General features: G+C 42.9%; 1 protein-coding gene across 1 annotated transcript in view; it reads right to left on the minus strand.

Moving 5' to 3' along the window:
• The window catches only part of LOC110535616 (plexin domain-containing protein 2), a 168,731-nt gene that overhangs the window by 11,317 nt on the left and 132,318 nt on the right, over positions 1–25,096 (minus strand). The window contains exons 11-13 of the mRNA XM_036935347.1: positions 20,910–20,970; positions 20,440–20,602; positions 5,326–5,364 (exon numbers count right to left, since the gene is read on the minus strand). Of these exons, the coding sequence (XP_036791242.1) occupies positions 5,326–5,364; positions 20,440–20,602; positions 20,910–20,970 (263 nt within the window). The remainder of the gene's footprint in view (positions 1–5,325; positions 5,365–20,439; positions 20,603–20,909; positions 20,971–25,096) is intronic.

The following is a 25,096-nucleotide window of genomic DNA, read 5'->3' on the forward strand; positions in this document are numbered from 1 at the left end:
ATATTTCAATGTTAAATTCATGATGGGTCAAAATTACTCACTTCGCCTTTCTACACTCTTAGAAAAAAAGGTGCTATCTAAAACCCGAAAGGTTTATTCAGCTATCTCCGTAGGAGAACCCTTTGAAGAACCCTTTTTGGTTCCAGGTAGAACCCTTTTGAGATGCATGTAGAACCCTTTACACAGAAGGTTCTACTTGGATCTCAACAGGGTTCTACCTGGAACCAAAAAGGGTTCTACCCGGAACCAAAAAGGGTTCTCCTTTGGGGACAGCCGAAGAACCCCTTTGGATGTGGTGTTAAATGGGTCAATTGTGATTGTACAGGGATTTATGGTGCTTTTAACACCACTGCCCCGACCATCCAAACCCACTATTTATTTAGGACTATGGTAGCCTTATAGAACACCAAAACAAAAGCAGGTAGCCTACTGTACATTAACAGAAACTGTACTCAATGTATATGTGTAATGTATATGTTCCTAGGATTAGGACTTTTATCGTGTATGGACGGATAAGTGTGTGTGCGTGTGAGTGTGCGTGTATGCATGAGAGAGAGCTTGAGACTCAGTGTTTGTGTGAGCCCTTTGTCTCAGAGCATAACGATTTCACCCCCACCACAGCACTACTCAAAATCTCTCCTTACAACACTCATTTCGCATTCATCCCCTTCTCATTAGCAGGAGGTGTATGACCCATTTGGCTCAAGCAAAAATCCTCTTTCAACTACGTCATAAAACTTAAACTGTCTAGAAATATTAACTGACACCCAATAAATACCACCAGCAGTGAAACTAGAGCTGGAAAGCCCCTTTCTTTTCTCACTTTTTTCCCTGGAAGGCAATTTGTCTGTGTTTGGGAGAAAAGTACAGAGTCCAACTGCCAAGCCTCACACAGTTGGAGGCAGCTGCTCCACAGTAGCGGCTAGGCTAGGCTGTTGGTCTGAAGTGTTTGCAGGGGTCTCCTGCCTAGTGCTCAGAGTGAGAAGGGAAGAGAAATCAACAGCCCAGCGTGGCTAACCAACAACCCCATAACAACCTCACAGAATAGTCTACTGCTGTGGAAAACATATTGTGTCCCAAATGGCACCCTATATAGTGCACTACGCTTGACCAGGGCCCATAGGGGCATTTCACAGGGCTCTGGTCAAAAGTAGTGCACTATATAGGGAGCAGGGTGCTCTTTGGGACACAGACCCAGGTTTCATCTGACTGACAGGTTAATCTGGTCTCATCTGTAGGAGGGGTGGAGGGAGATTTCCTTGGGTGTGGGTAAGCGAGAGGCACATCTAAGCCATTTGGCTGCAGAGACAGGGCTGTGAATGAATCCACGTTAGTCACATTGGGTCACACAGCTGAAAGCTGGCAAAAACAATAGCCTGAAAACATAGTCACAGTGTCTTGATCATGAAAGTGGATGACTATGCGTTCTTATGGCTGGAGGCATTATTGAGAAGCTTGGATGAATAAGGTGTCCAGGTTAAACTGCCTGCTACTCAGGCCCAGTTGCTAATATATGCATATTATTAGTAGATTTGTATAAAAAACACTCTGAAGTTTCTAAAACGGTTTGAATGATGTCTGTGCGTATAACAGAACTCATATGGCAGGCAAAAACCTGTGGGAAATCTGAGGTTTGTAGTTTTTCAAGTCATTGCATATCAAATATACAGTGTCTATGGGGTCATATTGAACTTCCCAATGCTTCCACTAGATGTCAACAGTCTTTGGAACCTTGTTTGATGCTTCTACTGTGAAGGAGGTAGGAATGGGAGCTGAATGAGTCAGAGGTCTGCCAGAGTGGCATGAGCTGATCACGCGTGTTCACGTGAGAGTTAGCTTGCGTTCCATTGCATTTCTACAGACAAAGGAATTCTCCGGTTGGAACATTAGTGAAGATGTATGATAAAAAAATCCTAAAGATCGATTCTATACTTCGTTTGACATGTTTCTCGCCAGACTGTAATATTACTTTTCGTCTGAACTTTCGCCTGGACTTGCCCACGTGAAAAATATTTATTTGGACATAAATTACGTACTTTATTGAACAAATCAAACATTTATTGTGGAACTGGGATTCCTGGGAGGGCATTCTGATGAAGATCATCAAAGGTAAGTGAATATTTATAATGCTATTTCTGACTTTGTTGACTCGACAACATGGTGGATATCTGTATGGCTTGTTTTGTTGTCTGAGCACTGTACTCAGATTATTGCATGGTGTGCTTTTTCGGTAAAACTTTTTTGAAATCGGACACACGTGTTACATTAAGGAGAAGGTTATCTTCTTATGGCTTGAATCCCGCTAACGGGATCGATATGACAACAGCCAGTGAAAGTGCAGGGCGCCAAATTCAAAACAACAGAAATCTCATAATTAGAATTCCTCAAACATAGAAGTATTTTACACCATTTCAAAGATAAACTTGTTGTTAATCCCATTTCAAAAAGGCTTTACGACGAAAGCACACTAAACGATTATGTTAGGTCTGCACCTAGTCACAGAAAAACACAGCCATTTTTCTAGCCAAAGAGAGGAGTCACAAAAAGCAGAAATAGAGATATAATTAATCACTAACCTTTGATGAACTTCATCAGATGACACTCATAGGACATGTTACACAATACATGTATGTTTTGTTCGGTAAAGTTCATATTTATATCCAAAAATCTCAGTTTACATTGGCGCGTTACGTTCAGTAATGTTTTGCTTCCAAAACATCCGGTGATTTTGCAGAGAACCACATCAATTTACATAAATACTCATAATAAACATTAATGAAAGATACAACTGTTATGCATGGAACTTTAGATATTGTTAACACTGCAGGCATGGCTTTGAAAGGTATGGGCCGTGTTCCAAGTGACACCTTATTTGTTCTATTTATAGCCCCATAGGGCTCTGGTCAAAAGTAGTGCACTATATAGGAGTGCTATTTGCAAAGCAGACATTGAAATTAAGGTTACATTGGTTTCTGCAGTATAACGAAGCAAAGTCACATCAGGACACAGCTACATGAATGGGACTGGGACTGCGGAGGTCATGGCTGGAGTTCGAACCATCTCCCTATGATCAACCAATCAGCATTCTCCTCATAAACGCTCTCGGCACATAAACCTGCTGTACTTACTTAGCCTTCAGACAGCGAAACACAGAGCCTGGGCAGGGAAGATGAACTGAATGACCGCGTGGACCCAGACCACCCCGCGCTTTTAGGGCCACGTTACTGACAGCACAAGTGTCACGGGGCCACAGCCATCCTCTCATCCTGGCTAACGAAGCTCGTCGACACATAGTCTCCCAAATGGCAAAGGATTCACTGTATAGCCCTGCTTTTGGCCAGGGAGAATAGTGACAGATACAGTGCACGGGTTGCCTTATGGAGACGCAACCCAAAAAGGGAGAGATGACTTTGTCTCATCGCGCTCGGAGGATAAGGGGTGCCCTGTCGTCCTCGCGTAGCCTCTGCAGTGAGACAGTAGGGTGTGTCCCGATTGTCCCTCATCTTATCACTCGGGCCAAGGCTAATCGCCTTAGCGTTTTCCTGCCGTGCTCCGTGTTTCCCAAGGTGAAAGGACACGCACACCGCTGGATCTGATAGAAATCCCACTGGAATGTGAACGTGTGTCCAAGCCCAAAGCAGAGTGGAGCGGATAAGATGCACCAGATATCCAATTCTACATCCACAGCTCACGTTACTTGACGCACTGTATGTGTGCTGTGTAGTATTTTCAAATGCCATTGAACAGCCGGTGAGAGTGGATGACAGTGGGAAAAGCTAGAGGCTGTATAGACCGGTTGCCAACTTATGCTGTTCGAAGTAGACGCGTGTTGGAGTCTCCGGCATTAGCGCTACACCAGCCAAGCCATAGCCACCATTACTTTAGACAGCCTCTCCCTATAGTCACATGGCTGGTTTGTGGTTGTAATCGGTCACGTGCAGTGTGCACCTAAAGACATGGTGTGGTTTGGGCTGCAGCAACCTTCGGCTCTGTGGTTTCAGTGTGATCACACTGGCTCATTCCCTCCATCCCTTTTGGCTTTCACCTTAGGCCCAAATCCCTTCCCAGCACGCTTCCCACACAGTGACTAGGTCCCGAACGGCACCATATTCCCTGCATAGTGCACTACATTTGACCAGAGCCTATGAGCCCTGGTCAAAAGTAGTGCACGCCACAGAGCAAAGGGTGCGATTTGGGACGCATCCCGTGAAACAGGTCCGGTTTCTCCCAAAAGAAAATGGGCACGCAGAGATTTCGTCTTGTCCGACATCTGGGAAGAGGCTGTGCCACGAGCCAGCGAGTGAGATAGGCAATGTTTGGGTAAGGACGATAAGAGACACAGATTTCCAATTCCTCTCTGGGAGGAAATTAAATATTTGTGTGGTTTACTCACGAAGTGATGGACTTGAGACTAATTTTGGAATTCAAATGTCAGTCTAACACTCTTGCTCTCTCTATCTCACACACACACAGAGTGGGTGTAGCTAATCACCAGAAAATGTTATTTAACCAGTTCATTTTGTTAAATAGATACCCTGCTGTGTTGAGGTGTGTGCGTAGCAGAGTCGACCATATACCGGTAGTACCTACATCCTGTTGAAATGGAAATGTGTGTGAGATTGTTGACCACACCCACCTCTTCTGAAATACCCCTCATACTGGAATCCCCCTCAAATTCCTGATGACATTGAGTTAATTTGTCAAGGGTCCGCACTCCAAATTGTGTTTTTTCACAGTGCTATTTATTTAATTTGGAGGCAACGAGGGCAAATTAATGATGTTTTAATTTTGGTATACGCACCAGTTCTGAGAGCAGTGGTTTCAAGAACTTGCTGACATTCACATTGAGCTTCAGTCTGCGTTTCACCAACCCTCTGAGATAGCGTTCCTAATGCAACTATGAACCCCTCCCCCCTAACACCCACAAAGGCTACATCCCAAATGGCACCCTGTTCCCTATGTAGTGGACTACTATGGGCCCTGGTCAAAAGTAGTGCATTATGAAGGGAATAGGCTGCCATTTGGGGGACACGCACAGACACCATGATTGATCAGTCCAATCCCAAAACTTGGTACAGTTAGCCCTTTCAAATCAGCCTCTGGATGAGGTGCTTCAACACGGCTTCAATGAGCCACTCCTTCCCTTGGCCTGTCCTCCCCAGAAAGCAGAGCAATCTGTCAGCGGTAAATACACAGACAGCAGCCTTGGATGTAAACAGAGCCGCAGACATAAACACAACATGCATCTACACAGAAAAACACAACCACTGAACAGTCAAAGGAACAGGGAAAGGGATATATACAATGGGGAAAACAGAGGCTTACCTCCATTGTCTTTAAGATGCAGAGCAATCTTGGTGTCATCTGGAGAGAGAGAGAGGGAGAGAGGAAGAGTGAGGGAGAGAGAGAGAGGGAGAGAGAGAGAGAGAGGGAGGGAGATGGAGGGAGAGAGAGAGAGAGAGAGAGAGGGAGGAGGGAGAGAGAGATATATATAGGGAGAGAGAGAGAGAGAGGGAGAGAGAGACACCATTACACCATTTGTCTGTGGTTTGTGAATATCCCCACAGCCAGAGAATTACGTACAGAATCCCTATGTCTATTATATGAATTATATGATCTCTATGCCCACTGCTCAGAGCTGCCTGACAACAACAACCACTATTAACCTCAATACTGGTAAAGAATGTGAATCAGATATTCAGAAATAATCATTAGCGGTCATTACACAGGTTTATAGACCAATTTAACTTTTATTTTCCAGTTTATATTTCATTACTAGATCATCTTCATTTGAAAAGTGAATTTACTCAATGTCTGTTTGGAGGGGATATAATGCTCTCCCATGCATAATGCAAGAGCAAGAAGCAGTCTGGGTTTAAGCAACTATGAAACATTTAAATTCACTGTGAGAGGTGTGATATGAATTTACACACCCCATAGGATTCACATTATGCAAATGTGCCACATACTGTACATGAGCCGGTAAAATCTCAAAACGGGTCTCAACTAAGTAAATGTATTTCAATTTCCAAGATCAAAGATAGTTTAATGCACACAACCATTTCCTAGAATAATTTCCTAGTCTAAGAAATGCCACGGTCTATGACATAAGGTGTATGACAGCGAGGTAGGAAATCAAACTCGATAACCAATCCTGTGCCAGTGTCATGAATTTGAACAATTATCATAGGATGACATTAAACTGTGACAGTGAAGATTCCTCAAAGCCACATCACACAGTATCTGAACTCATACAGGATACAGTATTAAAGGATGAACAGTGGGAGGGAACAGGAGAGGGAAAAGAGAGCTGCCCACACACCACCATTGCCTCCGAGTATCCAGCCTGACTTGACCTTGGACCTCTACAGCTGAGGAGACTGGGGCGGATCAGAAAACTGATCCTCCGTGTTTGTCAAGAAGTGTGAGGCTCTTTCTGTGAGTCAGCTTCACAGCACATACCACAGACAGACAGACCTCCTGGCTTTTTCATGCTAACACACACACACACACACACACACACACACACACACACACACACACACACACACACACACACACACACACACACACACACACACACACACACACACACACACACACACACACACACACACACACACACACACACACACACACACACACACAGTCTCTGTTCACAGCTCACACCCCTGCTCCTCAGCGTGTCTGACCTCCAGTATCGTTGGGGTTTGTTTTCGTCCCTCAGCTGGACCTCTCTCACACTCCTCTCCACCTCTCTCCAGCATTCAAGGCATCTATGCTCATATCACCACCTCATCCACCTCACTGAGGGAAAGTCTTTAAAAGGGGCAAACTGGGATTGGGTCATCCATTTGGGGATGTTTATATGAATGATAAATAGCGATTGATTTTTGAGGAATATCATTTATAGATGCCTCTGAGCTTTGTTGTTTTTCATATCCCAGATTCCCTCTAACATTGGCTGAGAGAAGTTATATCTACCAAGGAGGGTATAAGAGGCTAAAGGTCAAGGACTGAAACAATAAACATAAGACGAAACCCTGCCCTCACATCCATGAAATGAAAACCTGCCCTCGCAGTGGAAAGCCATACAGAATCCTAGGACAAAATACTAAAATTATTAATTTAGAACAGTGAAAAGTATAGCTGGATGTCATTGGAGTTTGTGTAGTGTGGGGTACTGAGAGCCAAAACATTGGGCATCTGCTTTAGAGATCATCACCGACTGGAGCCGGATCTAGAACCCAGAACTCACAGGCAGAACCCCTACTGTAACTCACCACTCCAACCACCTTTAAACACCACTCTGCAATAACAAAACATGTAGTCTGTCTACAGGTTTAGCCTTCATTGTTTCATCAATTCCACAAGTCTGGGAAACAAAAGAGCACCTTACCATATAAACTATTTTTCATGTCAGAGAGCACACCGAATTATTCTGCTTTTACCACTCTGCATTAAACTACTACACTCTTAGAAAAAAGGGTTCCAAAAGGGTTATTTGGCTGTCCCCATAGGAGAACCCTTTTTGGCTCCAGGCAGAACCCTTTTTGAGTTCCATGTAGAATCCTCTGTAGAAAGGGTTCGACATGGAGCCCAAAAGGGTTCTTCTACCTGCAACCAAAAACGGTTCTTCAAAGGGTTCTCCTATGGGGACAGTCAACGAATCCTTCAAGGTTCTAGATAGCACCTTTTTTTTGTAAGAGTGTGTGTATGTATGTATGTATGTATGTATGTATGTATGTATAGGGTGCCATATGAACAGTATGTCATTTGGGACACACCCTACATCCCTCAATCTAACCTTCCTCATTGTGGTTGCATATTCATACAATGGTGCATTCCTATTATGCATCATCAGTCACCCGCACCCGTAGACAATGCAAAGCTGTTACATATCATAATGAATGCGACATAATTAGCTGTCTACACCTCTTTCTCTCTGGCGTTAGCAAGAGTGGATACTTGAGATGATAAGTTGTCCATTAGCACAGTGTAGGCTTTGTGTATCTCCCAGGCATCCCAACCCATAACACATTAGTCAATTATCAACTTCAGGATGTACCAGTTACCGGACAGAAAATACACCCTGCATAGGCTTTTAGTCATGATTAAAGTGCATAATGTGATTGTGCAGAGAGTGACAGGGGCATTAAGTTGAACATATTACTTTTCATGAGGAAGATGAATGGTACAGTTGAAGTGAATTACAGACATCTAACATTCAAGTCAATACCGTGTGTGGGTAATATGTGAAGCTGATGAAGATTAATTAGATATTTGTTTCAATACATACGTGGCTTGACGTTTTAATTTCCCTTGACATCAGGGCAATGAAGTGTAAATGGCTGTAATCAATTCAGGGTGTGCCTCAAATAGCACCCTATTCCCGATGGGCCTTGGTCAATAGTAGTGCACAACATAGGGAACAGGGTGCCATTTGGGATGCGTTTTCAGCTCTAAGTAGCTCAAGTTTCTCTGGAGGAGTTTTTTTTTAACCTTTATTTAACTAGGAAAGTCAGTTAAGAACAAATTCTGATTTACAATGACGGCCTACACCGGCCAAACCTGGACGACGCTGGGACAATTGTGAGCCGCCCTATGGGACTCCCAATCACAGCCGGTTGTGATACAGCCTGGAATCGAACCAAGGTGTCTGTAGTGACGCTTCTAGTACTGAGATGCAGTGCCTTAGACCGCAGCGCAACTTAGAAGGAGAACTTCACCGTTTCTCCTGACATCAGCAGGAAAGAAAGGAATGAGCATGATTATATTTCTGTGTGGATGCATGTCTTTAAGATTTTAGAGACGTCCTAATTCAATCTGCATTGTTTAGTTGGGTAAAACACAGCTTGCATGCCTTGCATCATTTGTTACCATCTAGTGTGCATTTGGTGCTCAAGGAAAACAATCCGGATAGTTCTATTACAGAAGAAACAGTGAAATTGGTCGGAAATTATACAGAGCATTCGGGAAGGATTCAGACCCCTTGACTTTTTCCACATATGAGTATCATACCCATTGTTCCTCAACTGTAGTGTAAGTAATTCTGCTTTAAAATATTGATAAACCTCCCTTTTGAGAAAATGGCCCTTGAATGTTTTGGTACACCAATTGGAGAGCTCTTCTTTGTCTACACCCATTCAGCATCGTTCACACCCTCTTGAGCTTTAGTCCCACCCAGCTCTTTAAGGATTCACATGTGAGGCCATGTACTAAACAACCAAAGATTTCAAGATTAAAGGCTGGTTTATACTACGGGTGTGTTCTTCAATTCAATCTGGAGTGCCATAGTGTGCGCAGAGTGCACTCTGGGCGTTTGTAAATTCAAAGCGTTGTCAGATTGTTCGTTCGTAAATTTTGAGCATTTCGCTCTCCAGTGTTCTGAGCGCACACTGGACGCTCTGGGCGAGGAGTCGGGTTGATCTGACCTAACAACAGCAGTCAAGAACCCAAGCTAACTGGCTAATGTTGGCTAGCTTGCTAGCTACTTCCAGACTCAAATGAGGGAACAACTCACTCTGACCATTTTACTCGCAGTCAAGCACTCAAGCTAACTGGCTAACGTTGGCTAGTTACTTCCAGACTCAAATCTGAGAATACCTCACTCTGACCATTTACTCTCCCTAGCAGAGCAGGTTAGGCTGTTTTTATGTTATCCAGAGCATTGGTGACTGCAACTGTGCTGTTGGCAACAATTTAATTACGCTTTTTTGCCAACCTTTTCTGACACCGGCCATATTCAACGGGTGCTGAGCGTTTGTAAATTTCATCAGTTATTCTGCGCTCTGGCACACTCAGACGAGTGCTCTGAAATCGGAGCACTCGTCTGAAAAAGGTTCCTTTCTTTTTCTGTGGCTTAACCAACTAGGCTAGTAATGACAAAGCAAAAACAGATTTTTAGAAATGTTTGAACATTTATCAAAATGGAAATATTACATTTACATAAGAAATCAGATCCTTTACTCAGTACTTTGTTTAAGCACCTTTGGCAGCGATTACAGCCTTGAGTCATATTGGGTATGACGCTTCAAGCTTGGCTCAGGCTGGGCTACTCATGGATATTCAGAGACTTGTCCTAAAGCCACTCCTGCATTGTCTTGGCTGTGTGCTTAGGGTCATTGTCCTGTTGGAAGGTGAACCTTCGCCCCAGTCTGAGTTCCTTAGCGCTCTGGAGCAGGTTTTCATCAAGGATCTCTCTGTACTTTGCTCCGTTCATCTTTCCCACGATTCTGACTAGTCTCCCAGTCCTTACCTCTGAAAAACATCCCCACAGTATGACGCTGCATCCACCATGCTCTACCGTACGGATGGTGCCAGGTTTCCTCCAGATGTGACACTTGGCATTCAGGCCAAAGAGTTCAATCTTGGTTTCATCAGACCAGAGAATCTTGTTTCTCATGGTCTGAGAGTCCTTTAGGTGCCTTTTGACAAACTTCAAGCGGGCTGTCATGTGCCTTTTACTGAGGAGTGGCTGAGGAAATGTACTGGGTACTTTGTTTTACTTAACGTCCCAACAGCACATCCATCAAATCTTCTTAGCCTACCCTTCTGTTCGAAGGTAGTCTCAGGATTAAGACTCACTGTAGAAAAACATTTGCATCGGAAAACAAGCTTTCTTCATTGGACAATTTCAGATATTGTGACTCCATTTATGTTAGTTTTATACAACGGGTGGTTTGGAATTCCCATTGTCAGAGTCTATCCTGCCCAGAATTACACTAGACAACATACACATGGCCAGCACATTCATAAGAAGTGCCATTGTTACCTAGCAACGCAGTACCACCACCACCATATCCCACCGCTACCACTACTACTGTCTCATTGGCCCAGCCATGCAACTCATCAACTTGATCTCCTTCGTAAAACAGATCTAGACATTATCGCCGACATTTGCAACATTGTCACAATATTGAAATCCGATTGCCACTGTGTCCCACAGTAATGAACAGGACAGGATGAGACAGACAGGCAGCTTTTCTTAGCCAGTCGAATTCATGAATCAGCCTAATTTTTTATGGATATACACTATATATACAAAGGTATGTGAACACCCTTTCAAATGAGTGGATTCGGCTATTTCAGCCACACCCGTTGCTGACGAGTGTATAAAATCGAGCGCACAGCCATGTGATCACCATAGACAAATATTGGCAGTAGAATGGCCTTACTGAAGAGCTCAGTGACATTTAACATGGCACCATCATAGGATACCACCTTTCCAAAAAGTAAGTTTGTCAAATTTCTGCCCTGCTAGAGCTGCCCCAGTCAGCTGTAAGTGTTGTTATTGTGACGTGGAAACGTCTAGGAGCAACAACTGCTCAGCCACACAAGCTCACAGAACGGGACCGCCGAATGCTGAAGCGCTGGGGGGAGAGTTAAGCTTGTCGCCATTGGACTCTAGAGCAGTGGAAACGCATTCTCTGGAGTGATGAATAATGCTTCATCATCTGGCAGTCTGATGGACGAATCTGGATTTGGCCGGTGCCAGGGGAACGCTACCTGCACAAATGAATAGTGCCAAATGTAAAGTTTGGTGGAGGAGGAATAAGGGTCTGGGCCTGTTTTTCATGAGTAGGCCCCCTAGGTCCCTTTTTCATGGCTAGGCACCTTTTTTCCAGGCTAGGCCCCTTAGTTCCAGTGAAGAGAAATCTTAACGCTATAGCATACAATGGCATTCTAGACGATCCTGTGCTTCCAACTTTGTGGCAATAGTTTGGGGAAGGCCCTTTCCTGTTTCAGCATGAAAATTCCCCCTGTGCACAAAGCAATGTCCATACAGATATGGTTTGTTGAGATTGGTGTGGAAGAACTTGACTGGCCTGCACAGAGCCCTGACCTCAACCCCATCGACCACCTTTAGGATTAATTGGAACGCTGACTGCGAGCCAGGCCTAATGACCCAACATCAGTGCCTGACCTCACTAATGCTCTTGTGGTTGAATGGAAACAAGTCCCAGCAGCAATGTTCCAACATCTAGTGGAAAGCTTTCCCAGAAGATTGGAGGCTGTTATAGCAGCAAAGGGGGGACTAACTCCATATTAATTCCCATGATTTTGTATTGAGATGTTCGACGAGCAAGTGTCAACATACTTCTGGTCACGTAGTGTATATACTGAACAAAAATATAAATATAAAAATGTTGGTCCCATTTTTCATGAGCTGAAATAAAAGATCCCAGAAATGTTCCATACGCACAAAAAGCTTATTTCTCTCAAATGTTGTGCACAAACTTGTTTACATCCCTGTTAGTGAGCATTTCCCCTTTACCAAGATAATCCAGCCACCTGACAGGTGTGGCATATCAAGAAGATGATTAAACAGCATTTTTATTTATTTATTTTATTTTACCTTTATTTAACCAGGTAGGCAAGTTGAGAACAAGTTCTCATTTACAATTGCGACCTGGCCAAGATAAAGCAAAGCAGTTTGACAGATACAACGACACAGAGTTACACATGGAGTAAAACAAACATACAGTCAATAATACAGTATAAACAAGTCTATATACAATGTGAGCAAATGAGGTGAGAAGGGAGGTAAAGGCAAAAAAGGTCATGGTGGCAAGGTAAATACAATATAGCAAGTAAAACACTGGAATGATAGGTTTGCAATGGAAGAATGTGCAAAGTAGAAATAAAAATAATGGGGTGCAAAGGAGCAAAATAAATAAATAAATAAAATACAGTTGGGAAAGAGGTAGTTGTTTGGGCTAAATTATAGGTGGGCTATGTACAGGTGCAGTAATCTGTGAGCTGCTCTGACAGTTGGTGCTTAAAGCTAGTGAGGGAGATAAGTGTTTCCAGTTTCAGAGATTTTTGTAGTTCGTTCCAGTCATTGGCAGCAGAGAACTGGAAAGAGAGGCGGCCAAAGAAAGAATTGGTTTTGGGGGTGACTAGAGTGATATACCTGCTGGAGCGTGTGCTACAGGTGGGAGATGCTATGGTGACCAGCGAGCTGAGATAAGGGGGGACTTTACCTAGCAGGGTCTTGTAGATGACATGGAGCCAGTGGGTTTGGCGACGAGTATGAAGCGAGGGCCAGCCAACGAGAGCGTACAGGTCGCAATGGTGGGTAGTATATGGGGCTTTGGTGACAAAACGGATTGCACTGTGATAGACTGCATCCAATTTGTTGAGTAGGGTATTGGAGGCTATTTTGTAAATGACATCGCCAAAGTCGAGGATTGGTAGGATGGTCAGTTTTACAAGGGTATGTTTGGCAGCATGAGTGAAGGATGCTTTGTTGCGAAATAGGAAGCCAATTCTAGATTTAACTTTGGATTGGAGATGTTTGATATGGGTCTGGAAGGAGAGTTTACAGTCTAACCAGACACCTAAGTATTTGTAGTTGTCCACGTATTCTAAGTCAGAGCTGTCCAGAGTAGTGATGTTGGACAGGCGGGTAGGTGCAGGTAGCGATCGGTTGAAGAGCATGCATTTAGTTTTACTTGTATATAAGAGCAATTGGAGGCCACGGAAGGAGAGTTGTATGGCATTGAAGCTTGCCTGGAGGGTTGTTAACACAGTGTCCAAAGAAGGGCCAGAAGTATACAGAATGGTGTCGTCTGCGTAGAGGTGGATCAGAGACTCACCAGCAGCAAGAGCGACCTCATTGATGTATACAGAGAAAAGAGTCGGTCCAAGAATTGAACCCTGTGGCACCCCCATAGAGACTGCCAGAGGTCCGGACAACCTCCGATTTGACACACTGAACTCTATCAGAGAAGTAGTTGGTGAACCAGGCGAGGCAATAATTTGAGAAACCAAGGCTGTTGAGTCTGCCGATGAGGATGTGGTGACTGACAGAGTCGAAAGCCTTGGCCAGATCAATGAATACGGCTGCACAGTAATGTTTCTTATCGATGGCGGTTAAGATATCGTTTAGGACCTTGAACGTGGCTGAGGTGCACCCATGACCAGCTCTGAAACCAGATTGCATAGCAGAGAAGGTATGGTGAGATTCGAAATGGTCGGTAATCTGTTTGTTGACTTGGCTTTCGAAGACCTTAGAAAGGCATGGTAGGATAGATATAGGTCTGTAGCAGTTTGGGTCAAGAGTGTCCCCCCCTTTGAAGAGGGGGATGACCGCAGCTGCTTTCCAATCTTTGGGAATCTCAGACGACACGAAAGAGAGGTTGAACAGGCTAGTAATAGGGGTGGCAACAATTTCGGCAGATAATTTTAGAAAGAAAGGGTCCAGATTGTCTAGCCCGGCTGATTTGTAGGGGTCCAGATTTTGCAGCTCTTTCAGAACATCAGCTGAATGGATTTGGGAGAAGGAGAAATGGGGAAGGCTTGGGCGAGTTGCTGTTGGGGGTGCAGTGCTGTTGACCGGGGTAGGAGTAGCCAGGTGGAAAGCATGGCCAGCAGTAGAAAAATGCTTATTGAAATTTTCAATTATGGTGGATTTATCAGTGGTGACAGTGTTTCCTATCTTCAGTGCAGTGGGCAGCTGGGAGGAGGTGTTCTTATTCTCCATGGACTTTACAGTGTCCCAGAACATTTTTGAGTTAGTGTTGCAAGAAGCAAATTGCTGCTTGAAAAAGCTAGCCTTGGCTTTTCTAACTGCCTGTGTATAATGGGTTCTAGCTTCCCTGAACAGCTGCATATCACGGGGGCTGTTTGATGCTAATGCAGAACACCATAGGATGTTTTTGTGTTGGTTAAGGGCAGTCAGGTCTGGGGAGAACCAAGGGCTATATCTGTTCCTGGTTCTAAATTTCTTGAATGGGGCATGTTTATTTAAGATGGTTAGGAAGGCATTTTTAAAAAATATCCAGGCATCCTCTACTGACGGGATGAGGTCAATATCCTTCCAGGATACCCCGGCCAGGTCGATTAGAAAGGCCTGCTCGCTGAAGTGTTTCAGGGAGCGTTTTACAGTGATGAGAGGAGGTCGTTTGACCGCTGACCCATTACGGATGCAGGCAATGAGGCAGTGATCGCTGAGATCTTGGTTGAAGACAGCAGAGGTGTATTTAGAGGGGAAGTTGGTTAGGATGATATCTATGAGGGTGCCCGTGTTTAAGGCTTTGGGGAGATACCTGGTAGGTTCATTGATAATTTGTGTGAGATTGAGGGCATCAAGTTTAGATTGTAGGATGGCTGGGGTGTTAAGCATGTTCCAGTTTAGGTCGCCTAGCAGCACGAGCTCTGAAGATAGATGGGGGGCAATCAGTTCACATATGGTGTCCAGAGCACAGCTGGGGGCAGAGGGTGGTCTATAGCAGGCGGCAACGGTGAGAGACTTGTTTTTAGAGAGGTGGATTTTTAAAAGTAGAAGTTCAAATTGTTTGGGTACAGACCTGGATAGTAGGACAGAACTCTGCAGGCTATCTTTGCAGTAGATTGCAACACCGCCCCCTTTGGCAGTTCTATCTTGTCTGAAAATGTTGTAGTTTGGAATTAAAATGTCTGAATTTTTGGTGGTCTTCCTAAGCCAGGATTCAGACACAGCTAGAACATCCGGGTTGGCAGAGTGTGCTAAAGCAGTGAATAGAACAAACTTAGGGAGGAGGCTTCTAATGTTAACCTGTTAGATCTCTAGGGGCGCTATTTCATTTTTGGATAAAAAACGTTCCTGTTTTAAGCGCAATATTTTGTCACGAAAAGATGCTCGACTATGCATATCTTGACAGTTTTGGAAAGAAAACACTCTGAAGTTTCAGAATCTGCAAAGATTTTGTCTGTAAGTGCCCCAGAACTCATTCTACAGGCGAAACCAAGATGATGCATCAACCAGGAATTAGCAGAATTTCTGAAGCTCTGTTTTCCATTGTCTCCTTATATGGCTGTGATTGCGCAAGGAATGAGCCTACACTTTCTGTCGTTCGCCCAAGGTCTTAGCAGCATTGTGACGTATTTGTAGGCATATCATTGGAAGATTGACCATAAGAGACTACATTTTCCAAGTGTCCGCCTGGTGTCCTGCGTGGAATTCGGTGCGCAATTGCCAGCTGCTCGTACTTTTCCATTTGATATAGGGGAGAAACCATGTGTCCAAGAACGATGTATCAATGAAGAGATATGTGAAAAACACCTTGATGATTGATTCTAAACAACGTTTGCCATGTTTTCAGTCGATATTATGGAGTTAATTTGGAAAAAAGTTCGCGTTTTGAGGACTGAATTTTCGGATTTTTTTTGGTAGCCAAATGTGATGTATAAAACGGAGCTATTTCTAATACACAAATAATCTTTTTGGAAAAACTGAGCATCTGCTATCTAACTGAGAGTATCCTCATTGAAAACATCAGAAGTTCTTCAAAGGTAAATGATTTTATTTGAAGGCTTTTATGTTTTTGTTGAAATGTTGCGTGCTGGATGCTAACGCTAATGCTAACGCTAAATGCTAACGCTAAATGCTAACGCTAAATGCTAACGCTAAATGCTAACGCTAGCTAGCTACTTTTACACAAATGATTGTTTTCCTATGGTTGAGAAGCATATTTTGAAAATCTGAGATGACAGTGTTGTTTACAAAAGGCTAACCTTGAGAGATGGCATATTTATTTCATTTCATTTGCGATTTTCATGAATAGTTAATGTTGTGTTATGCTAATGAGCTTGCTGATAGATTTGCACAATCCTGGATACAGGGGTTTTTTCATAGCTAAACGTGACGCAGAAAACGGAGCGATTTGTCCTAAACAAATAATCTTTCAGGAAAAACTGAACATTTGCTATCTGAGAGTCTCCTCATTGAAAACATCTGAAGTTCTTCAAAGGTAAATGATTTTATTTGAATGCTTTTCTGTTTTTTTGTGTAAATGTTGCCAGCTGAATGCTAATGCTAAATGCTACGTTAGCCATCAATACTGTTACACAAATGCTTGTTTTGCAATGGTTGAGAAGCATATTTTGAAAATCTGAGATGACAGTGTTGTTAACAAAAGGCTAAGCTTGAGAGCTAGCATATTTATTTCATTTCATTTGCGATTTTCATGAATAGTTAACGTTGCGTTATGGTAATGAGCTTGAGTCTGTATTCACGATCCCGGATCCGGGATGGGGAGATCAGAAAGGTTAACATGCATGAAACCAAGGCTATTACGGTTACAGAAGTCGTCAAAAGAGAGTGCCTGGGGAATAGGAGTGGAGCTAGGCACTGCAGGGCCTGGATTCACCTCTACATCGCCAGAGGAACATAGGAGGAGTAGAATAAGGGTGCGGCTAAAAGCAATAAGAATTGGTCGTCTAGAACGTCTGGAACAGAGAGTAAAAGGAGGTTTCTGGGGGCGATAAAATAGCATCAAGGTATAATGTACAGACAAAGGTAAGGTAGGATGTGAATACAGTGGAGGTAAACCTAGGTATTGAGTGATGAAGAGAGAGATATTGTCTCTAGAAACATAATTGAAACCAGGAGATGTCATTGCATGTGTGGGTGGTGGAACTAATAGGTTGGATAAGGTATAGTGAGCAGAACTAGAGGCTCTACAGTGAAATAAGCCAATAAACACTAACCAGAACAGCAATGGACAAGACATATTGACATTAAGGAGAGGCATGCTTAGTCGAGTGATCAAAAGGGTGATGATCAAAAGCATGATCATTACACAGGTGCATCTTGTGCTGGGGACAATAAATTGCCACTATAGGTTTTGTCACACAACACAATGCCACAGATGTCTCAAGTTTTGAGGGAGTGTGCAATTGGCATGCTGACTGCAGGAATGTCCACCAGAGATGTCCACCAAGGGTCTTGACCTCAAATCAAATCAAAGTTTATTTGTCATGTGCGCCGAATACAACAGGTGTAGGTAGACCTTACAGTGAAATGCTTACTTACAGGCTCTAACCAATAGTGCAAAAAATGCCATGCCAAACTGAATTCATCGTAACCAACTTCAGTGGGCAAATGCTCACCTTCGATGGCCACTTATAAGTTGGAGAAGTTTACTCTTCACGACTGAATCCCAGGTTCAACTGTACTGAGCAGATGGCAGACAGCGTTTGGCACTTTAACTCTACGTACATGTACATATTACCTCAATTACCTTGACTAACCAGTGCCCCCGCACATTGACTCTGTACCCGTACCCCCTGTATATAGCTCTCGCTATTGTTATTTTACTGCTGCTCTTAACTGATTTGTTCCTGTTACTGTTATCACATTTTTTACTTAATACTGATTTTTTCTTAAAGCTGCATTGTTAGTTAAGGGATTTTTAAGCATTTCACTGTTGTATTCAGCGGACGTGATTTGATGTGATTTGATGGTGCGTTTATATTTTTGTTCAGTGTACAAAGAAATGTCAATAGAAAAATAGGTAAAACAAAACGAAATGCATCTAGTTTTCTGTCTTTCCAGCTTCAGTCTGAAGTGATTGTGTTTGCTGTAAGAGGGTAAGAGCCTCCATAGCAACCATTTTTTTGCCATAGCAACCTGCAAAGGTCTGCAACTATCAACCGGTGCTGGGGTAGTTTTACTTTACATGGCAGTGAAGATGAATAAAACTAACGACGAGAGAATGCCTAAAATTGTACTTGACAACCAGTTCTGGTAACCTGTTGTATAAAAGCAATAATACACTTGAGTCCATGTGTTATGACATTTTTATAATGGCTGTGGTGTTCTAACCACGTCACAGCCATGATAAAAATGTCCTAACACATGGCCTCATGTAGGGCGATATGGCCAAAATATCGTATCACAATACTTTTGACATTTTTGACGGTATTTTATGTTTTTGAATAATACAAGTTCTAAGTTTGCTTTATGAGTAGTTCATGACCCTAGGGTGGCAACATATAAATAATAAGTGATTTCAATCGGGATTTCTGATTGTTTTATACTGTTTCAATCCAATCATGGAAATAGAATGAATTATTCTAATTCTATAATTGCCGTGGGCAGCCCCTTGAATTCATTGTTGTTTGACATGACAACAAATTAATAGGCCAGGGAGGAATTATTGGCAGGGTCAGAACCAAAGTGTTGGTCAGTGTTTCCAGGTGACACTAATTAGACTGTACATTGCATGTTTTCTTACCTCATGTAGCTTCGCCTATTCCTCTCCATTTTAGAAGATACTGTTGCACAAACAACATGCGTATCTAGGCCTAAACCAGCACAGGTACCAGGCTGTATTAACTAGCTAGCTATGTTTGCTCTGACTCTTAGTACATTTAGCAAGCTAGCTAGCCAGCTAACTAGCGATGGATTAGAATTAGCGACTAACACAATTTATTTTAGCATCAACTTGCTAAGACAAGACAAACTAGCAGACCGTAGTTTGTAGACAGTAAGATGCACAAACTAATAGCGTAATTATAGAAACGCTTGTGGAAATCAGCATGTCACCAACATCTTGTTGCATCCATCTGAACATGCAGAGTGAACGGCAAGAAAGTGCCTTCGAGCAACTGCTCTTTCCTTGAGTGACATAGGGCAGGGCTTGGTGTAGTTAGTGGCACACAGCAGGAGGAGAGGGAGAAAGATGACTCAAGTAGCAAATGGAGTAAACTATAAAAACGGACATTGCACGCGCCAGAGTTGCATATCACATTTAACAAACTAAACATTGAAATACCATTATCAAACATAGAGTCACCGCCCAGCACTAGTCTCATGTATTGTTGCTTAATTATATATAAAACCCTCTTAGGCCTCACTCCCCCCCTATCTGAGATACCTACTGCAGCCCTCATCCTCCACATACAACAGCTGTTCTGCAAAGTCACATATTGTTAAAGGTCCCCAAAGCACACACGTCCCTGGGTTGCTCCTCTTTTCAGTTCGCTGCAGCTAGTGCCTGGAACAGGCTGTAAAAAAACACTCAAACTGGACAGTTTTATCTCAATCTCTTCATTCAAAGACTCAATCATGGACAATCTTACTGACAGCTGTAGCTGCTTTGCGTGATGTATTGTTGTCACCACTTTCTTGCCCTTTGTGCTGTTGTCTGTGCCCAATAATATTTGTACCATATGTTGTGCTGCTGCCATGTTGTGTTGCTACCATGTTGTTGTCATGTTGGGTTGCTGCCATGTTGTTGTCATGTTGTGTTGCTACCATGTTGTTGTCATGTTGTGTTGCTGCCATGCTGTGTTGCTACCATGTTGTTGTCATGTTGTGTTGCTGCCATGCTGTGTTGTGTTGTCGTCTTCGGTCTATCTTTATTTAGTGTTGTGTCGTCTCTCTTGTTGTGATTTGTGTTTTGTCCTATATTTATATTTTATTTTTTATTTTAAATCCCAGCCCCCGTCCCCGCAGGAGGCCTTTTGCCTTTTGGTAGGCCGTCATTGTAAATAAGAATTTGTTCTTAACTGACTTGCCTAGTGAAAGAAAGATTGAATAAAAAAAATAACAAAAACGTGTTTTGTGCCAACTGAGCAAGACACTGTTTTTCCTGACCATTTGACCTGACCAGTACTCAAGACACTGGTTGGAGTTGTCTGCTTTGGGGCATATGTTAGTTGTCTTACCTTCAGTGGGGACGCTGGTTGGGGGTCGGGATGTGGACGAGGAGGCTCCGGCTGTGGTGGTCTCTCCTCGGCTTCTGCTCTGGCCTGTTGTTTTGGCAACTAACGTGGTGATGAAGGGATCGAGTTGTGTGGTGCTGATGATATCACAGCTTTTGTCTTTGGTCTGCAAGACAGCATACAAGAGTCCTCTTTCTCACGCAAGGTAGAAATACTGGTACTTTTCAAATAAGAGAGAGTGAGAGATGGATAGATAGTTAGTTAGTTAGTTAGATCGTGAGAGGAGTAACTGAGGCATCCCTTTCCCCCTGCATGTAGCAGACCAGAGCAGCCACACAGAAAAAACATTACAGCAGATGCACACACTCGCACACACGCACACACACACGCACGCACACATCCCACCATATACCCACTCTCTCGCTATTCATAATAGAAATCTAGTCATTTCCATCAGCCAGGATGATATTCACCTCATCAGGACAGCTGTTATCAACCCAGTCCTGCCGATGGCGGTCAAACCCACTGGAACACCTGAAACCAGATGAGAGGATATTCTGAAAGAGCTTAGGAACATGAACACTAGACATGCATCACTAAAAAGGATAAACCGCAATCAAAGATGGATTGGATAAATTATACTAACAGATACATCCAGCTCTGTAGACCTGCAGATGTTACATGAAACCAAAATAATCCAATCAGACCCCCCACCTTTCTGGGAGTCCAAAATACATTAAGTCCAAAGGGGGAACAGCCCATGATTATTAGAATATGGGTGGGATTTGTGAAGAGGAAGTTCACCGGGTCAAACTGCTCAGAGTACAGGGGTTGGTGGAGGGGGTGAAAGGAAATGGGAAAGGGAAAAGGGGGATGAGGGAGAATAGGTAATGCCTGTGTCACGCCTCCCAACCCGAGGCGACGAATAAACTCTGTGGGCTAGCCTTTGATCAGGGCAACTGCTCATTCTTCCTCTTGTTCACAGATCATAATGACTAATATCTCCCCCTTCCCTATCACTCTCTTTTCTTCTCCTCTCTCTTTCTGTAAGCCCTCTCTGACATTATTTCGATTTTGACACAGAGGGAAAGTTTGTTCTCTCTCTCTCTCTCTCTCTCTCTCCCGTCTGATACTCTGAAGTCAGAGAAAGATGTCTGCTCACCCATATCACCAATGGCGGAGATGGTAAGCCAATTTCATACACCTCACAAAAACCTGCAAGACTACAAACACAATAGCATAAACCCACCAAATCTAATCGACATGGAGCAGTGGCGGCTGGTTGGCGGAGATATCACACGATGGGCTCATAATGGCTGGAATGGAATGGATGGGAAGGTACTTAAGTTTCCATGTGTTTGATACCGTTTCATTTATTACAAATCTCCACCCACAAGCTACAATTGCCAGGCAGGCAGACAGGCCGAGTTATCATCCATCCTTATTCTCATCAGATCCTATAACTCCCATTAGCCCTGCAGGGTGGATATTATTCTGGCAAAGCTCTCCGTGTGGAGGAAGAAGAGGAGTCCATTTCCATCACTCTCTGCTCTCTAATCAGCCCACGCTCCCCGGATTTCACAGTTTTTGCTGTTAAAATCATCTGTCCAATCAGTCGAGACAGATTCCTCCGGTAAATCCACCTCGTTTTCCCTATGTTTTCCTGGGAGAAGCGAAAGGAGAGAGGGAGAGAGTCGGAGACAGGATATCACAACAACACAGGTCCAGCCAGTCCCTCCGGATCCTTTCCCATTTAGGTTTAACCTCAATGCCATCCAACCTCTGAGACCAACTGCGTCCCAAATGGCAACCCATTCCCCTATGGGTCCTGATCAAAAGTAGGGCACTATATAGGGTTCCATTTGGAATGCATACCAGGCCTTCCTTCCAACATCCACTCAGACGCCACATTGCTAATTATAAATGGGTTGAGATGCCTCATTTGAATAGAAATGTATACATCTGGGAAATATTTTAGTTTGGTCTTTGTTTTCTCTCCCCTCTTTCACGGTACAGAGGATGCATTTCTATACTGTGTTTAAGAGACTCATTGGTTTCTCTTGAACACTACAAAAATGAGTCTTTGGATCAACCCCAAAAAATTGCCTCAACTGGTAACAAGGAAATTAGTTAGATTCTCTCAATTGAAAAATACTACATTTGTTGAAACCAAATACACTAAGGGTACAAAACATTAGGAACACTTCCCTGGTATTGAATTGCACCCCCTTTTGCCCTCAGAACAGCCTCAATTTGTCCGGGCATGGACTCTACAAGGCATCGAAGCGTTCCACATGGATGCTGGCTCATGTTGACTCCAATGTTTGCCACATTTGTGTCAAATTGGCTGGATGTCCTTTGGGTGGTGGACACTTGCTGTTACACATGGGAAGCGTAAAAAACCCAGCACAGTTGCAGTTCTTGATCCAAACCGGTGGGTCTACTACCATACCATGTTCAAAGACACTTTTGTCTTGCCCTTTCACCCTCTGAATGGAACACATACACAATCCATGTCTCAATTGTCTCAAGGCATATAAATCCTTCTTTAACCTATCTCCTCCCCTTCATCTACACTGATTGAAGTGGATTTAACAACTGACATCAATAAGGGATCATAGATTTCACCTGGATTCACCTGGTCAGTCATTCATTGAAAGAGCAGGTGTTCCTAATGTTTTGTGCACTCAGTGTATACGATTCAATGCCACATGTTTTTGATTATTATCAAACCTATATTTCAAATTGGATTCTCTGGGATATGTGGGACGGTAGCATCCCACCTCGCCAACAGCCAGTGAATTTGAAGGGCGACAAATTCAAAACAACAGAAATTCCATAATTAAAATTCCTCAAACATACAAGTATTATACACCATTTTAACCTGTTGAATCTATGGGGGCGCTATTTCATTATTGGATAAAAGAACGTGCCCGTTTTAAGCGCAATATTTTGTCACGAAAAGATGCTCGACTATGCATATAATTGACAGCTTTGGAAAGAAAACAGTCTAACGTTTCCAAAACTGCAAAGATATTATCTGTGTGCCACAGAACTCATGCTACAGGCGAAACCAAGATGAAACTTCAAACAGGAAATGAGCAGAATTTCTGAAGCTCTGTTTTCCAATGTCTCCTTATTGGCTGTGAATGCAGCAGGAACGAGCCTGCGCTTTCTGTCGTTTCTTCAAGATGTCTGCAGCATTGTGATGTATTTGTAGGCATATCATTGGAAGATTGGCCATAAGAGACTACATTTTCCAGGGGTCCGCCCGGTGTCCTTTGTCTAAATTGGTGCGTAATCTTCAGTTGCGGGCATTTTCTCCTGGGATTCAGGACAGAAAGCACACTTCCACGAAGGATATATCATCGAAGAGATATGTGAAAAACACCTTGAGGATTGGTTCTAAACAACGTTTGCCATGTTTCAGTCGATATTATGGAGTTAATTTGGAAAAAAGTTTGGCGTATTGATGACTGGATTTTCATTTTTTTTTTAACTCTGTTTATTAAGTTTTGAACATACACACACACAGACAAAACAAAGCAATATAAATAATATACTCAACTAGAAAAAAAATACAAATAAAAATACAAATAAAAAAATAGCTTTAAAGATACCATACTTTAGACAAGTTAAACACACCGGGCAGAAGGCTACAGAGGTTAAAGGGCAATCTATAGTACAGGGACAGGGCAAACATCTCACCATTGTTCCTGTAAGATTTTTGTTTTTTTTGGTAGCCAAACGTGACGCACCAAACGGAGCGATTTCTCCTAAACAAATAATCTTTCAGGAAAAACTGAACATTTGCTATCTAACAGAGTCTCCTCATTGAAAACATCTGAAGTTCTTCAAAGGTAAATGATTTTATTTGAATGCTTTTCTGGTTTTTGTGAAAATGTTGTCTGCTGAATGCTAACGCTAAATGCTACGCTAGCTAGCTACTGTTACACAAATTATTGTTTTCCTATGGTTGAGAAGCATATTTTGAAAATCTGAGATGACAGTGTTGTTAACAAAAGGCTAAGCTTGAGAGCTAGCATATTTATTTCATTTCATTTGCGATTTTCATGAATAGTTAACGTTGCGTTATGCTAATGAGCTTGCAGGGATAAATACACTCCTGGATACAGGTTTTTTTGGTAGCCAAACGTGATGTACAAAACGGAGCGATTTCTAATACACAAAGAATCTTTTTGGAAAAACTGAACATTTGCTATCTAACTGAGAGTGTCCTCATTGAAAACATCTGAAGTTCTTCAAAGGTAAAAGATTTTCTTTGAAGGCTTTTCTTGTTTTTGTGAAAATGTTGCATGCTGAATGCTACGCTAAATGCTACGCTAGGTATCAATACTCTTACACAAATGCTTGTTTTGCTATGGTTGAAAAGCATATTTTGACAATCTGAGATGACAGTGTTGTTAACAAAAGGCTAAGCTTGAGAGCTAGCATATTTATTTCATTTCATTTGCGATTTTCATGAATAGTTAACGTTGCGTTATGGTAATGAGCTTAGGTCTATAAATAGGATCCCGGATCCGGGTTTGCTCGCCGCAACTGGTTAAAGATAATCTTAATTTGAAATTGGTGTGTTATGTTCAGAAATGCATTGTCTCAAACAAACATCCGGTGAAAGTGCAGAGAGCCACATCAAATT

The sequence above is a fragment of the Oncorhynchus mykiss genome, chromosome 11 (genome assembly GCF_013265735.2).
Source record: "Oncorhynchus mykiss isolate Arlee chromosome 11, USDA_OmykA_1.1, whole genome shotgun sequence".
Taxonomy (NCBI): domain Eukaryota; kingdom Metazoa; phylum Chordata; class Actinopteri; order Salmoniformes; family Salmonidae; genus Oncorhynchus; species Oncorhynchus mykiss.